At 39.8% G+C, this 16,923-nt stretch overlaps 1 protein-coding gene across 1 annotated transcript in view; it reads left to right on the top strand.

Annotated features, from left to right (window-relative positions):
* KCNH1 (potassium voltage-gated channel subfamily H member 1) overlaps positions 1-16,923 on the top strand; it is a 193,470-nt gene that overhangs the window by 109,598 nt on the left and 66,949 nt on the right. The window contains exon 10 of the mRNA XM_054393961.1: positions 4,238-4,434. Coding sequence (XP_054249936.1) covers positions 4,238-4,434 — 197 coding nt within the window. The remainder of the gene's footprint in view (positions 1-4,237; positions 4,435-16,923) is intronic.

The following is a 16,923-nucleotide window of genomic DNA, read 5'->3' as shown; positions in this document are numbered from 1 at the left end:
GTATCAACTATTACTGTTGATTTGAGAATGACTAACATGCACACATTGTCTGGTGTACTGAAAATCCATGGATTCATGTGAATGCCTTCAAAGTCCACGCTGACTTGGAAGACCTTCAGTACCTTATTTTCTCATCCACCTGCCGTCACACCAAAACTGTGCCATGACTCACACCCAGAACTCAAAAGTGAACAAAGTACATTATCAGTCAAAATACTTCACCCAAAGTCAATTTGTTTTTCCATGGTAGGGTGGAATATCTTCCGTCTGAGAGCTCTTCAATACTTTCTCTTTGTAGGAGTGAAAAAAAAACAAGGATTGTTCTAGTAGGCCCATCAAGGCAATTCACTTGTAATGTCTGAATATAGTTCTTTTCTTGAACAGAATCAGTAAAAATTTGGCTTAGTTGCAATATTACTGGTGCTACTTTGGGGCGATAGAGTGGATATGCCTAACTCAGGCTGAATTTGTGGTGGTAACAGAGAAATCCTATTTTCACTTTTAAGCTGAACAGCAAATTTGATATGGAGAAAAGAGTGGGCAAGAAGAAATATGGAAAAAAAGAAGGTGCTGGTTTCATAAAATAATTCTTCAATGTTTAAATATATCAGTTTGGGGACTTCTATAATTAAAACAAACAAACATAAAAGGCACAAAACTATTTGGCTTTCTAGTGCATACTGAGCTGTTGGTGGAAAATGTCTTCAGCCCACAAATCCAGCAGGGAATACAAATGATTGATGGTAAAAGCTTAGATCATCTGCTTTAAGTGTGATTGACAAATAGCGTTCCTGGCAAATGTCTGGAATGCAGCAAGCTGGGAGTGAGAAATGCAAATGGCTGTTTGTATTTCTGCAGCTTTTAATCTTTCTTCAGAGGTAGCATGAAATATATAAAACCTGGAATTATATTTAAGTAAATAGAGGCTTTTGAGTCAGGTTTTCTAATGAAGCAGTTAGACTTTGCCAACCACCTTCTGACACACTTAGAAGTCTCGCCTTACTCTTCTTGTTTTCCAATTGCAGATGTTTTTGATAACACACCCAGTTAATCTGCCATCTTTTTTTTTTTTTAATTTATTTTTGTTTTCCCCCTCCAGGTGATTATTCTGACTTTATGGAGAACGTATAAACAAAGGGAGATGGTATGCAATTCCTTGTTTTGTGTAAGAAGACAATTGTTGTAATCCAGTACAGATACTCTTGGGTGGAATTTTAATTCCTGCTTATTATGAAGACTATCTCCTGCCCCTTCCCCCCATTTCTATGAATGTTCAACCCATTTTTTTTTTTTTAGAATTTGATGGTACAGATTTATACTTTTGGTAGGCATCATTTAGACAATGCTCCTGACTTTAGACAATGCTCCTGACTGAAACAAAGCAGTGTAATGCTTGCATCCATGCCTTGCTTTGGAAATCGAACTGTAATGTAGGATTGATTTTTTTTTTTTTCTCTATCTCTGGCTGTTAACTCAATTTACTTCAAGGAAGTTTTTAATGATAGAAAACAGTACAACTTTTTGCTTTAGCCTGGTACATTTCTTTAAAATTGAAACTTCCTGTGATCTGACTCACTTTGTGATTCATGTGTTGCATTTCTGTGGTACCCAGCAGATGTAGCTGCTTCATGCATTGCTCTTGCCACCAGTGGAAAGTGGCTCCTTGGGGTGGTAGGAAACTGTAGGAGGGGGAGTTTTTTGTGAGTTACAAATAGCAGGGTGAAACTGGTGTTGCTGCCACAAGTGAAGGACACAGTTTTGTCTTTCTGTGTTACATGAAAAGCAGAATTAAATTTTAAAAAGAGTAAGAATTAACTAACTCATACTTTGTCATTTCATTTGTAGCAGCACCATGCTGTTTGTAATTGGATATTACAATTTCTTCTTCATGTTAGTATTGGGCATTGAAGTAATTGTTGTCATTTTAAGGCAGGGAAACTTCTCTGGAAGTGTTAAGAAATATGTTTAGAAATGAATTAGATTTCATCTCTCTTATGCTTGGACTGCCAGATCTAACTGTTGCTCATCAGTGATGGCACATTTCAATGCTTGATAGATTCCAGAGTGTTAATTAAAATGGTTGTTTATCTAATTGCCTGCAGGATTGTAAGTAAAAGCATATTTATTCCAAAGGCAAACAATCCATTTTTACCCAGTGAAACATATCAGTTTTTATGGCACACAAAAATTGTTTCACTTCAATTTTGACTGTATTGTGTGTTTGTCAGTCTAAAAGCCTTGTGGATGATGATCTATTTTAAGTTCATGGAAGCTCTTTTTCTGAGGCTATTTTTAATGTATCTACTGAGAAAGCATACAATGAAGTAATTGAAAATGAGAAAATGCAAAGTTGCTTACTGCACTCAGCTGTTGAATACCATGCTTACTGACATGAAGCCTTTGTAGTTTCTGGATGTTGGCACTGTCCTACGTGACTAGAGGTGAAAGAAAGGGTATCATTATAGTGCCTTTGCCTAACTTCATCAGGGAAAAAAAAGTGCACATGGAACATGTGGTTTCAGTGTATATATGCATTTAAGGTGGAAATACAGTCTATGCTCCTGCAATGTGTGCAGGGACTAAATTGCTCCCTGGCAGGTGGACTGCTTAGAGCTTTTATGCAACACTGGGAGCACATCAGTGTGAACTGTGGCTTATTGCACTGCAGTGTAACTTACCATCAGGTTGATAGCTTCTCCTCATAAAGGTTTATCATCTAATGGAAGAGATTATGTAATGGTGGAATTGCAGCTCAAAGGCTGAGATGGGATTTCTGGATTTAATTTAGAAGTTTTCTTGACCTCTTTACTCATGATAGTTTTCTTCACCTTCATATAGTCTTTCATACATGGCTATTTAGGGAATGAAATCTAAAAGGACTTAGGTGAAGTCACTAAACTAGTATGTATTTGGATGCTCTGACTTTAAGAATTATTACAGACAAAATATTACTTACAAGACAAGTGACCATATGGCTCATCCCTACCACAACTTGATAGACATTGTGAATGTATTTGTCTTAAAAGTGATGTGCAGTAGTAATATAAGACAGTAGAGTTTTAAGAGAAAAACTGCATTCAAAACAAGAGCAGTGTAGTTTTTCATAATCAAGACAACAATGGAATATTCTTATCTTGTTAGCATTATATGTCAGAAAATGGGGGGGGAAAAGTAAAGGAACTTGTAACTTTCTCCTAAATATTCCCTTTTGTGACCTTTTGTGACTGAGCTGAGGTATAACCAGTGAAATCTGACTGGGGACTGCTCCTCAGGCAGATTTAGATATACTCGCCCTGTATTGTAGTGTTCAGACTAACGCCAACAGTCTCATTGCAATGTTCCTCAGTAGGGATTTCACCAGCTGCTTCAAGACAGATGCGTGGGAAGGGTGTAAGGGAATTGCCATATTTTCTTTCTTCCAGCATGTAACAGTGAATTCTTGCTTTGTCAGTATTATCTTGTTGATAACTAACCTGTACTTTCCTTGTTTTGGACTTTGTTGTCTCCTTAAACCTCTGCTGTATTATGTGGGGCACAGATGTGCAGCTTCTGAAAGATTTTGTTGAGACTCTCACCAACTGAAAAATATTAAAGCCACCAGAGTTACGAGATTTACTCTTTCGTATTGTTGTAAATACAGACTTTTGTGGCAATGAATCTAGCAAACTAGGGCAAGCCTACTTTAATACTGGTAGTGTTTTGTTACAGCCTGTAACTGTACTGATGTATTATACTAGATGGTTTTGTTGACACAATAGTGAACAATTGTTAGTCAGATTAAGAAAACTCAACAACATAGATGTAAGAAACAAATCCTTTGTGTGCTGGCTGAAAGAAGAATGGGGAAAAGCATTTCCTCTTAATTAATCTTTTTGAAGGGCATTACAAGAGAACATGAACTTGATGGGGTTCTGGTGGGGGGTTTTTGTTGTTTTGTTTTGGGGATTTTTTTAGGAAAACCTTTACTCGTATTTAAAGGGGACTTGTCACTTGAAATGCTTTTTAACTGTGGTTTACTCTTATGAAATGTTGCTGGCCTGTTGTAATTAACAAAATGGTAGTGGAAAAAGTTATCAATGAACTATTTCAAAGAATTGTTATTTTTCTTTCCAGAGAGAATTTTTTTCTGGCCACATAAACCAGGAGAAACTTCACTGCATAAATGAGATATATGTTCTTTTATATTTTTGGTGGAAATAGTACCACTATTGAAAGCAATGCTGCTGCTTTTCTCTAGGCAAAGGAGACGTTTTTGGTGATGTGTTCTGGAAGGAGTCTACCCTCGCCCAGTCCTGTGCAAACGTTAGGGCTTTGACTTACTGTGATCTTCACGTGATTAAGAGAGATGCCTTGCAGAAAGTGCTGGAGTTCTATACAGCCTTTTCACACTCTTTCTCCAGAAATCTCATTTTGACCTACAACTTGAGGAAAAGGGTAAGTGCTTTGATTTTAACATATGTGATACCAATTATAACTCTGTATGCAAACTCTTATAAGAAGATTTTTCAGAGCTTGCGTGAGAGAGACTGCTAGCACGTAGAGTCAAGAGGCCATAAGTATTTATTCCATTGCTAGTTTTATAGGGATTTGGACTGTTTATATGTGATTCCAGCACAACTGTGAACTGTCATGCTCTTGTCATAAACAGTGCTCACTGATTTCTGCAACTTTAATTTGTAAAGCAGCTAAAAGAGATCTCTAGGGGTATTGCCTGAAGTTACAAGGAAGGTCGAGGAAAGATATGAAATCTAGTATATGGAACAGAAGTCAACAACAGTAATCACAATGAAAAGTAATATGAACATGACTGATTCTAGCAAGTGTTGTTTCTTGTAGTATCAATCACATTTTTAAATAAATTTATCTATATTGCTTTTATTTTCTTATTCTTGATTTTTTTTTGTCCCTTTTCATTTCTTCCAGCATACCATTTCAAGTTATTTTGTCAAATGCAAATCATCATAACCTAATATCCATTTTAAATAATCTGTGTGATCTTCAGTGAACTGCCTTCATAGAAATTTATTAAAACTATAATAGGTATGATTCACTTGGTAGGATTTCATGATGCAGTTTAGAAGACTTTGAAATGTTTTGTAAAATTAGACCTTAAGCCTGGAGTATTTGGGTTGTTACTGGTATTTATTTATTTATTACATAGAGTTGGCATATGAAATTAAAATAGTGTGATAATGTTCTCTATCTTCATGTTATTGATATTAAATAATTCAGCTTTTTAATATTGGGCAAAGAGGGATGTGCTATCTACACTTTGGTTAAATAAATCAAAGCTCCAGTAGAAGATTCATGTAATTAAATATTTTAAGAAACATGATTATAATTGAAACATAATTAAATAGAAACTTCCTCATAGGACATATTTTTTTAAAATGGCATTGAGTTTTTTCAGGACAAGAAGAAGAGAGATATCCTGTTAAAAATTAGGTTTGAAATCCAGATATTAGGAAATAAAATAAAGAAAAAATTTTATATTAAAAAATCACTTAATACCATGGGCAAAGCTCTAAGATTCTCTAAAAATATATAACAACTTTTTTTTTCCCCCTTAACATCAATAGAATCAGCAAACTTTGAGGTATAGAAGGACCAAGTCTTTTAAAGCTCACAGTAACACTAGCCGAGTCACATCATTTTGGATCTGCTCTGAGCCAAAAGTCACAATTTTAGAATGAAATGCCTACTCCAGAAGTAACACTCTTTCTCACCATGTTCCATGAGCATAACTTTTCCCAGCCCAGGTTACAAAATACTGTAACCACAGTATTGTAATTCCTGTGCTGGTAATTTTCTACATGAAAAGTTCCTAATAAAAGGGTACGTTTTATGATAGCAATTTCCATCAAGTTAGTCAAATAATTGGATTTTAATTGAATTACAGTCAGCAGAAAAGTGGTGTTGATTGAAAACAGAAGTGAGCATTTGATGGTCCTAGGTTAACTAACTGTAATTTTATTTATTTTATTGAAAGAAGGCTGCTTGCAGTGAGAGTGCAAATGTTAAATAATTTAAATAATATATGCTTTTAGAAATGCATAGAAGCTATGATACATTGGAGACTTGACATAATATACATTTAAAGGCGACTTTTTAGATTTTGGAATGTAATCTGCTTTAAATATCTGTGAATCTTTTATAGAAATAGCTCCCCAGCCTGTTGCTTCTAACACTCCTCCTGGTCTATTTTTGCAAATGAAATTTTGTAGAATTCAGATGAGCTTTCCCTGAGTTGCATTTGTGATGTGCTGCGTAGCCTTTGGAATATAAATGCCAGAATTACACTTTTCATTTCAATAAACAGATGAACTGGTTGAAGTGCAGATACAGTATATCCATCTCTATATTTATACAGATTTCAAATACATGAAAGAGGTACTTTGAGGAATTTTTTTTGCCTAAAGGATCTCCTCTGAAGTGGAAGTGTCGCTGTATCCAGGGTGCATATGCCTTCACTTGGTCATGGTACTGAGTCTTACTGCATAGTAGAAGATGCTGTCTAGCCAGGTTCCACTTAGCTAAAGTGAACTTCATAACTGGTCCAGTCTTTCCATGTTCACATATACCTTGGCTGCTGGGTCTCTTCCAGTGATCCCTCCAGGACTACCTGTGCCAGACCCTTCAATACCAGTGAGCAGTGCTGACCTTACAGATGTCCCTCACACTTACTGGGCTCTGAATCTGTGTGCTAATGACTGTGACAGATATAAGCAAACATGCAGCTGCATGCATTGTAAAGTACCAAAAAGTACCAATTGGCCTTGACCTTAGCTAACTCTAGAGCTGGATTTAGGCAAAGTAAAAAGCATCTTCCCTCCATTCCTTGTGCTGCTCTTCCCACAGGTCTTGCAATGTGCTTTGAGCTGAGCTGGGAGAGCTCAGCTCTGTGTGTCTCCTTTATGCCCTCCCGAGAACAGGGCTGCAGTTATGAAATGTTACTGCCTGTGATTGTCTGAGGACATTTGGCTGAGGGAGATGCTGCCAGTGCTCTGTCCCTGGCATGCCATGGCTGGCCATGTCTGTGCTGTTCCTTTCACTCTCTTTCTTGACAAACACCAGTGAAATGTCCTCTTTCTAAAACTGTCAGCTCACTTTCAGGTGACTCCTGAAACAGTTTCCTCAAGTGACTACAATTCCTCCTGAAGTTATTAGATGTGTGGTTCCCTCTGGCTGGAGCTCAGGTTTGGAAAACTTTAATTTTTCCTGAAGAGAAAGGAGACCTTTAATTAAATCTTTCTGCTGCCAGTCCCTGGAATTTTCATCTACACGGAAGCAGTCTGAGAATCAGCTGCTGCATCTCTTTTGCCAATATCTTAAGAAACTGGAACTGCAGTTTGTGGCTGCAGGTGGCTGTGTGTCACTCAAGTGCTTTGCAGCTGAAAGGAAGCTGACAGAGGATTTCTCAGAGCACTTCCTGCTGTAATGATGTTGTGAAATTAAATCAGGTTAACTTGATTTTTCTCTCTGTTTTAGGAATCTCAGAAATCCACAGTATGGACAGTGGGAATATGTGGGATAGTTAAATGGCAAACTCTTATGGCAGACATGCTAGATGAAGGAGAAATACTACAAGTTTGGAGGGCAGCAGGATTCACAGGCTGAATGGAGGTCTATTCTCTGAATCCTAAAATATTTAAACACTGCTAGATTTCTGGCCTAGGCTTCATAGCTCTGGGTTAGTAGAAGAATGAAGAGGAGAGAAGTTTGCATGACAGCTTATTGTTGTCTTTTGCTTGTTATGAGGTGCAAGTGTGCTGGCACTTTTTTTAGGAATGCAGAAGGTCTGTGGCAGGACTTGCAAGCATTCCAGTTTTGACAGTTGCTTCTTTCCACGTGTGAGATTTGTGACCAAATTAACTTACACTGAGGTGTACCACAGTGTATTTGCTCAGTTCATTCTGCTGCAGCTGTAAATGATGTAATAGCTCAAATGATCACACACGCTACATAAAAGAGAGAATTCTTATACATAATTTATTAGACTGAGATTTCTCTAGTAAGCCATTTTAGCCTGGATAGAGATTAAATGACTAATTCTGAATGCTTTGGAGTATCATGATGGGAAGCACAAGTAGCTTTTCCAGAAGCTGCAATGTGTATGTCCTGGAATAAAAGAAGCAATGCAGTAGGAAGTTGTGGGATAACTGCCTAGCTTGCTGTAAGACAAATGCAGGTTAATTTTAATGTACTGTGCTTTGGGACAAAGGTCAAGATGCTTACAACTAAGAGATGTTTATGTTATCTCTGGGAATGGAGATCTGTGGAACTAGCCTGCCAAGAAGCTGAAAGAGGGAGTCTTGTGAACATAAGATGACCCTGTTTCAGCTGAAACTACTGAAGCAAGGCTAAAACAAAAAACATGCAGTTTCAAAACAGATTGCAAAGGCCATAGTGCCTGAGCAAAGACCTTTGCCTGAGTAGCTGCAAAATTAATACTGAATTTTATCCCCCTGAGTATGATAATGCACACTTGCAGCCCAGAAGGCCAATTGCATTCTCGGCTGCATCAAAAGAGTGTGGCAAACAGATCAAGAGAGGTGATTCTGCCACTCTGCTCTGGTGAGACCTCACTTGGAGTGCTGTGTCCAGCTATGGACCCCCAACAAAAGAGGGACATAGAGCTTCTGGAGCAGGTCCAGAGGAGGACTACATAGATGATCAGAGAGCTGGAACCCCTCTCCTACACACGGACACTGAAAGAATTGGGGCTGTTTAGCCTGGAGAAGAGAAGGCTCCAGGGAGACATTATAATTGCATTTCAATATCTGAAGGGGACCTACAGAAAGACTGAGAAAGGACTATTTAGAAGGGCTTCCAATGATAGGATGAGAGGCAATGGTTTTAAATTGGAGCAGAAGTAGATTTCAGTTGGACATAAGGAGACATTTCATTACAATGAGAGTAGCAAAAATACCTCAACAGGTTGCCCAGGGATGTGGTCGAGGTCCCATCCCTGGAGATGTTTAAAGTCAGACTTGATGTGGCCCTGGGCAGCCTGATCTAGTTGGAGGTGTCCCTGCTCACTACAGAGGGGCTGGACAAGATCACCTTTGAGGGGCCCTTGCAACCTAGTGAAGCTGTGATAATGAGCCAGGCAGAGTACATGCAAAATATGTATGACTGTTACTCAACTCTCCACCCACATTGTGCTAAATGTTTTAAAGGCAGAGACAGCCAAGGTTAAGGTATAAAAATCCACGAGGGGAATACCTGTCTGTGGGTGGAAAAGACTGAGGATTTAGCAGAGTGGAAGACATTTGATGGGCTGTGCTCCTTTGCCTCTCAAGACTGGAACATCTTGGTGAGAATTGTACATTCAATACATAGCTTAAATTTTGCTAGCATTGCCATTTCTGTTATATATAAGTGCCTTTGTAAAGATCTGTGTCTCTGACTTAGTTGAATGTTATCTGGGATTTGTTAACTTGAGCTCAATCACTTGCAGTTAGTGTACTTATCACTGGCAATCTCTCACTTTATGAAATCAAACCTATCGTTTTAACTTTCTGAACCTGTTTCAGTGCACTTTGGGGCACTGAAAGAAGCAAAAGTTAACTTTGCCAAACAGTAAGAGTCTCAGAGCTCCAGGACAGGCAGATGTCACGATCTTACCTGTAATGTGACAGATGTAGGGATGATATTTGGGATTTTGCAAGCCTGAAAGACATGGCCAAGAACACTGCATTTTTACAAAGCAAGCATGGTTTTACGGGTTAAAGCCAAAGCACCTAGTCACCATATATTTCTTTAGAGATCAGTGATTGCAAAGAGTAGTCTGCCTGCCTGGCAGTGTAAGATTACTTGCTTTTGTACTTGTAGTGGTGGACTTACTCTATCCCAATCCAGCTGTGCCAGTGGACAAGGTTCCTGCCACCTCTTTCTAAAAGCAATTAAAAAATGTAATTGTGCTTTCCTCTTCAGTATTAGCTTCACCTTTCTTCTTTTTGTACTGTAAGCTCTAACTAGCAAGAGAACCTCTCTCAGGTTAAACATTTCAACTAGGACTGCTTCAAGTCCTGATTTTAAATCTCAGTGGGCTTGCAGGGGGGTTGTTTCCAGAGAAGCAATCCATAGCCTTCTATTCTGCTTTTCCACATGACAAATTTTCCAACTATTTTTCATGATATAGTTTCGAAACTGTATCCCAGAATTCTTTCTCATATGCAAGGCTGAATTGCTGGAGGATTTTAACAAAGATTTCTTAACATGAGAAGAGTAAAATGTTTTAATTTTAGAATATATGTCCATATGATGATGAATTTCAGAATGGTCAAACTGATAGCCAACTTCTTTCCCCTGTTTGTACTTGCCAAAATAATCCCACAAGTAATGTGAGGAGAGCTTGATGCTTGACTGGCATGTGTCTTACAGAACTAAAAGCCTAGGACGCTGGAGAAGATTTCTGGATGGGTCAATGGCTTGGGAGTTACACTGTATTAGCAGGCCAGGAGGCAAAGTTATCATTTTCCAAAAAAACCTTTCAAATGTAAATAAGTACTCAACCCTGTTCTTTTCCATCTTGTCTTTTAAAACCTGTTCAGATAGTTGAATGTGCTTGCATTCCCTGTTTCTCCCTGCTGATCTAAGCAAAAGGTATTTTATGGTTTCCTTACTGGCAGATTCCTTATTTCATTTTTGCATCTTCTGTCTGGCCTTGGACAACTTACTTAACTTTTATCTGTGTCTAACAGGTCACAGATTTTTGTGCAAATCATCTTTACATTCTGAACTGAAAATGCTCTGAGGCATGTTGCATGTTGTTAGGTTTGCATGTCTGCTATGCTTAATTTAAATGATGTGACTGTCAATGAGTTAAAACCCCATGCTCTGAGGAAGTTGTACCCTTCTTCCTTCTCCTCTCCTGCAGTTTGTTGGACCCTTCCAGGTAAAGCTTTAATACCCAGACTTGGAGAGGATCCGACCAGCTGCAAGCATTTAACACTCAAATTTCTACACTGATTGTAAATTTTCATCCCAGAGAATCATAAAGTGTAGTGTCCAAAAATTTTAAACTCCTAAGTTATTTCTGATCTATTTCAGTTTATTTGTCTGTCCATGGTTAAGTCCACCCCTTGATCTCAAGCCCATCTGTATGTGGCATCCCTTGCTCAATGGCCTGAGGTATCATGGGCCCACCAAGCTAGAAATATTTTGCTTTTACATTGCCAGTCCAAATTCCCATGAGCCACTTTAATCTTAGCAGCTTGATCCATCTGCTGGTTGTTGTGATGTTCTTCAGCAGCTTGACTCTTGGGTATGTGGGCATCTACATGATGTACTTTGGCCACCAGATTCTCTGCCCAAGTGGCAATATCTTGCCACAGGTCAGCTGCCCACATGGGTTTGCCTCTGTACTGGCAGTTGCTTCCCTTCCACTGCTGCAGCTTCCCTCATAAAGTGTTTGCCACTATCCAGGAGTCTATATAAAGATAGAGCACAGGCCATTTTTCTCACTTGACAATATCTCAACCCTTTTGTCTCCTGCTAAAATCTGACTCTTAGTTAAGACAGATGTTTTCATGCCCCACATTGGATGCCAAAAAGGAATGTAAGGGGTTAATATAATCATCTTCTCTCTCTCTCTCTCCCCACTGACAAGGAATAACAGAAGGGAGGTAGAGTTTTAGTTGAGATACATGGTGATTTAGTACTCTGTTGCAGGGATATCAGATGACACTGAAAGAGATGGGAAGAATAAAAGGAAGAACATCTGACTGAACTTGTACAGGTACCCATGCCAAGCCCCTGCATGAAAAGAGTGGTTGATCAGAGGGCTGGAGCACCTCTCCTATGAGGACAGACTGAAAGAGTTGGGGCTGTTCAGTCTGGAGAAGAGAAGGCTCCGAGGTGACCTTATTGTGGCTTTCCAGTATCTGAAGGGGGCTACAAGAAAACTGGGGAGGGACTTTTTAGGCTATCAGGTAGTGATAGGACTAAGGAGAATGGAATAAAGCTGGAAGTGGGGAGATTCAGGCTGGACGTGAGGAAGAAGTTCTTCCCCATGGGAGTGGTGAGACCCTGGAATGGGTTGTCCAGGAGGTGGTTGAGGCCCCATCCCTGGAGGTGTTTAAGGCCAGGCTGGATGAGGCTCTGGCCAGCCTGATCTAGTGTGAGGAGTCGTTGCCCATGGCAGGGGCACACACTGGCAGGAGGGGTTGGAACTAGATGATCCTTGTGGTCCCTTTCCAACCCTGACTAATTCTATGATTCTATGAAACCAGAAAGTAAAAGCCGGAACTTTGCAAACTACATAACATCCTGTGAGCCTCACAAATTCCAGCCATGCCCACTTTTGTCATGCAGCAAACGTTGCTCAGAATGGTGAATGATTTGGCTCAAACAAATACAATGTCCTTGATCATTAGTGTCCTATTATACAGAGGAAGATACAGCTATGGTTAAATAGTTTACATAGTGAGATGTATGTCACAGAATGTTAGAGGTTGGAAAAGGCCTCCAGAGATCATCAAGTCCAACACCCCTGCCAAAAGCAGGATCACCTTAGGGCAGTCCCCACAGGAACACATCCAGGCAGGTTTTGAAATTCTCCGGAGAAGGAGACTCCACAACCTCTCTGGGCAGCCTGTTCCAGTGCTCCATCATCCTCACTGCAAAGAAGTTTCTCCTTATGTTGAGGTGAAACCTCCGTTGTTCCTTGTCTTATTACTGCACACCACTGAAAAGTGATTGGCCCCAATCCACTTGACACCCACCCCTCAGATATTTATAGACATTGATCAGATCCCCTCTCAGTCTTCTCAAAACTGGGCACAGTATTCCAGGTGTGGTCTCACTAGGGCAGAGTAGAGGGTGAGAAGAACCTCCCTAGACCTGCTGGACACACTTTTCTTGATGCACCCCAGGATACCAATGGCTCTTTTGGCCGTAAGGGCACATTCCTGTCCCATTGAGTCCATTAGGACTCCAAGGTCTTTCTCCATGGAGCTGCTTTCCAGCAAGGCAACCCCTAACCTTTACTGGTGCCTGCTGTTATTCCTCCCCAGATGTAGGACTCTGCACTTGTCCTTATTGAACCTCATGAGGTTTGCAAGCACCCAGCTCTCCATCCTGTCCAGATTTCATTGGATGTCAGCACAACCTAATGGGGTGTCAGCTACCCACCCCCCACCAGTTTTGTATCATCGTCAAACTTGCTGAGGGTACTCTCAATGCCCTCATCCAATACGTTAATAAAGATACCCAGTACAGATCCCTCGGGGACACCACTGGCCACAGGCCTCCAAGGTGACTCTGTGCCACTGATGACAACCCTCTGAACTCTGTTGTGGAGCCAGTTTTCAATCCACCTCACTGACCAGCCATCTGTGCCACATTTTCTGAGCTTTTCTATGAGGATGTTATGGGAGACAGTATGAAAAGCTTTACTGAAGTCAAAGTATATGACATCCACTGATCCTCCTTTGTCTTGGTCATGGTTTTATAGCTTTTCTATGAGGATGTTATGGAAAACAGTATGAAAAGCCTTAGTGAAGTCAAGGTATATGACATCCACTGCTCTTGCCTCATCTACCCACTTGGTCATAACTTCATAGAAGGCTATCAGATTAGTCAAGCAAGATCTCCCTTTGGTAAATCCATGTTGACTACTCCTGATGACCCTCTTTTCTTCCATGTGGTTAGAGATGACCTCCAGAATGAGCTGCTCCATCATCTTTCCAGGTATGGAGGTGAGGTTGACTGGTCTGTAGTTGCCTGGGTTTTCCTTCTTGCCTTTTTCGAAGACTGGAGTGACATTTGCTTTCTTCCAGTCATTAGGCACCGCTTCTGTTCTCCAAGACATTTCAAAAATGATGGAGAGAGGCTCAGCAACAGTATCAACCAGCTCTCTTAGCATATGTGGATGCACCCCATTGGGACCCATGGATTTGAGTGTTTTCAGTTGGTACAACTGATGTCTAACCCAGTCCTGACTGACCAGTGGAGTGTCCTCCTCCCTCCAGTTCTGCTCCCTTGCTTCCAGAGACTGAGGTTCCTGAGGGCTGGTCTTAGGAGTAAAGACTGGGGCAACGGCAGCATTCAGCAGCTCTGCCATCTCTGCATCCTCTGTTACCATGTGTTCCATATCATTCAGTAGTGTGCTCACCTTTTCCCTGCCCTTCTTTTTGTCATTGATGTATTTGAAAAAGCTGCTCTTGTTTTCTTTCACCTCCCTAGAAAGACTCAGTTCCAAGAGGGCCTTGGCATTTCTTGTCGCATCTCTATATTCCCTGCTATATTTCTATAAACCTCCCAACTGACCTGACCTCTTTTTCCACATATTGTAAACCTCTTTTTTCAGTTTTTTCAAGAGTTCCCTGTTTATGCATACAAGTCTCCTGCATCCCTTATTTTAATTTTTTAAAATTTTTTTTCAAGGAAATAAATTTTTCTTCAGCTTGGAGGAGGTAATGTTTGAATATTAACCAGCTCTCTTGGGTCCCCCCTTCCTTCTGGATCCCTAGCCCACTGGGTACTTCTAAGTAGAGTTTTAAAGAGGGCAAAGTTAGCCTTCTTAAAGTCCAGGGTTGAAATTTTACTTATCACCCTGCTTCTTTGTCTGTTGATATTAAACTCTAACATGTCACAGTCACTACAGCCAAGATTACCCTCAACCTTAGCATCTAGAACCAGTCCTTCTTTGTTTCTTAATACCAGGTCAAGCATTGTGCTTCTTTTTGTTGGCTCTTCAACTACCTGCATCAGAAAGCGGTCATCAACGCAATGCAGGAACCTTTTGGACTGTTTGTGCTTGGCTGTGTGACCTTTCCAACTAATATCAGAGTGATTTAAGTCACCCATGAGCACCAGGGCACTTGATCTTGAGGCTACTTCCAGCTGCCTGTAGAAGGCCTTGTCAGTAGCTTCTTCCTGGTTTGGTGGCCTTTAGTAAATGCCCACAACCATATCACTCATGTTTGCATGTCCCTTGACTCTTACCTGTAAGCTTTCAACAATACAATAGAAGAAATAATTAACTAATAAGTTGTAAGACAGTGTGGTAGTTTGGCTGGTTGCAACATGCCCACCAAGTCACTGGAGTGCAGTCCTTCAGAAGTATACTGCTCTCATGTGAGTCCCCCCCAGGGCCAAGGTTGTGCCAGAAGGTGTGCTCCTTCATGGGCACCCCTCAGTGGGCTGCCACCATGGGCCTTCATGAGCTGTAGGATTACAGCATGCATCACCATGGTCACCATTGGCTGCAGGGGGATCTCTGCTCCAGCACTTGAAACACCTCCTCCCACTCCTCCTTCACTGATTTTGATGTCTGCACAGTTGTTTCTCTCGCGTATTCTCACTTCTCTCCCTCAGCTGCTCTTGTGCTGTGTGGCACTTTCTTAAATACACTATCACAGAGGTGCTACTAACGTTGCTGATTGGCTCAGCTTTGGCCAGTGGTGCATCCATCTTCGAGCCAGTGCTGTCCAACATAGGGACAGCTTCTGGTATCTTCTCACAGGAAACCACCCTTGCAGCCCTGATGTTACCAGATCCTTGCCCCATAAACCCAGTACAGGTAACATACCTGTTCTGTTGCCTGTATAGTGTACATGATACATTTTCATGCAAATTTTAGCTGTAACTTATACTAATCTGTGTGGTTTAGTAGCAAAATGCTTCTTTAAAACATTCTTAAATGACTAATCCTTTGTAAACAGATATGAATTCATCACTTGCTTAAGATGCCTTCTCTTGCTATGAATAATGAGCCATTTTTTACTACATTTAGATGCTGTAATGTCTATACAATTGTTATGAAGAAATAACTCAGTACACCATACAAAACAAGATGTATATTTCCTCAAAGGCATACTAAATTGTCAAAATTATGGTAGGTCATTCACTAGCAAATATCATTAATAGTAATCTAGTAATCAGTAAGTATTAATTGTCAGATAAAATTGTCAGAAGAGCAGTTAAGGGTGAATTTTGAATTACAGTTCTTAAAATGGAACAATATGATTCTTCTGTGAAGCTGATACTAAAACTGTAGCTGTCTTGAAGTATCTTCAGTAGGAAAATATTTCCTGTTCTGTGCTATTATAGATTTATAGGCTTTCCCAAATCGGTTGCTAAATGCCTAACTGTCATCTGCATTCTGGTCATTGATTTAGAAATTAAATTTGCGCAGACTGAATTAATAAAATCAGAATTTTCGCTATTTCCCAATGTGTTTTCTAAGTCAATGTTATGTCAATTAAAGACATTCCAATTTTATGTTAGTACTTGAAAAAAGGTGTGGTAAATGGAACGAGTTCTGGTCATCCTGAAATTGAGGTTAATCACTTCATTAATTAATCCAGGAACTGGATTGATATTTTGAGTTAGACCCACTTGAACTGTTTTTGAAAGTTGTTTTTTTTTTTTTCTCAGTGACCCATAAATACTCATTCTGAAATATAAAATTAAAAAATTCTGACCTTTTCAAAATCTGTGGAGTGTTCATAAAGGCTTTCCATGTACAGTAAAGCTGTTCTGAGTAGATGAAAAATATAATTAACAAGGTTGATGATGAATTAAAATGAAATTTGTTTTCAGACTATTTTAATCCTTAAGGGAAAAAAAAAAAGAAGAACGTATGCTTGGCTTTTGTGAAACTATTTTCAGATGAGTAAGAGAAAGTTAACATTAAAAAAAGGTTTTCTCTCATTTTTAACATGGACAGCCACACAGAGCCGCTTGTTTATCCCACCAGAAGAAAATGCATTATTTTGATTTTTATCCTTCTTGACCCATCTAGACTAAAGCACAGAAATAATTTTAATATAGATAAAAGTTACTTAGTGTGGGTGAGATTTCCCCAGAATAACTCTGCTAAGCCTTTTTAAAATAGAAAATGAATTTCCTCAAAACTGGGGAAGTTCTAATGCTGACCCACCACCAGGAGCAGAAAACAATAATCCAAAAGAT

Source organism: Indicator indicator, chromosome 2 (genome assembly GCF_027791375.1).
Source record: "Indicator indicator isolate 239-I01 chromosome 2, UM_Iind_1.1, whole genome shotgun sequence".
In the NCBI taxonomy this organism is placed as follows: Eukaryota; Metazoa; Chordata; class Aves; order Piciformes; family Indicatoridae; genus Indicator; species Indicator indicator.
This window is presented reverse-complemented; position numbering and strand designations above follow the sequence as displayed.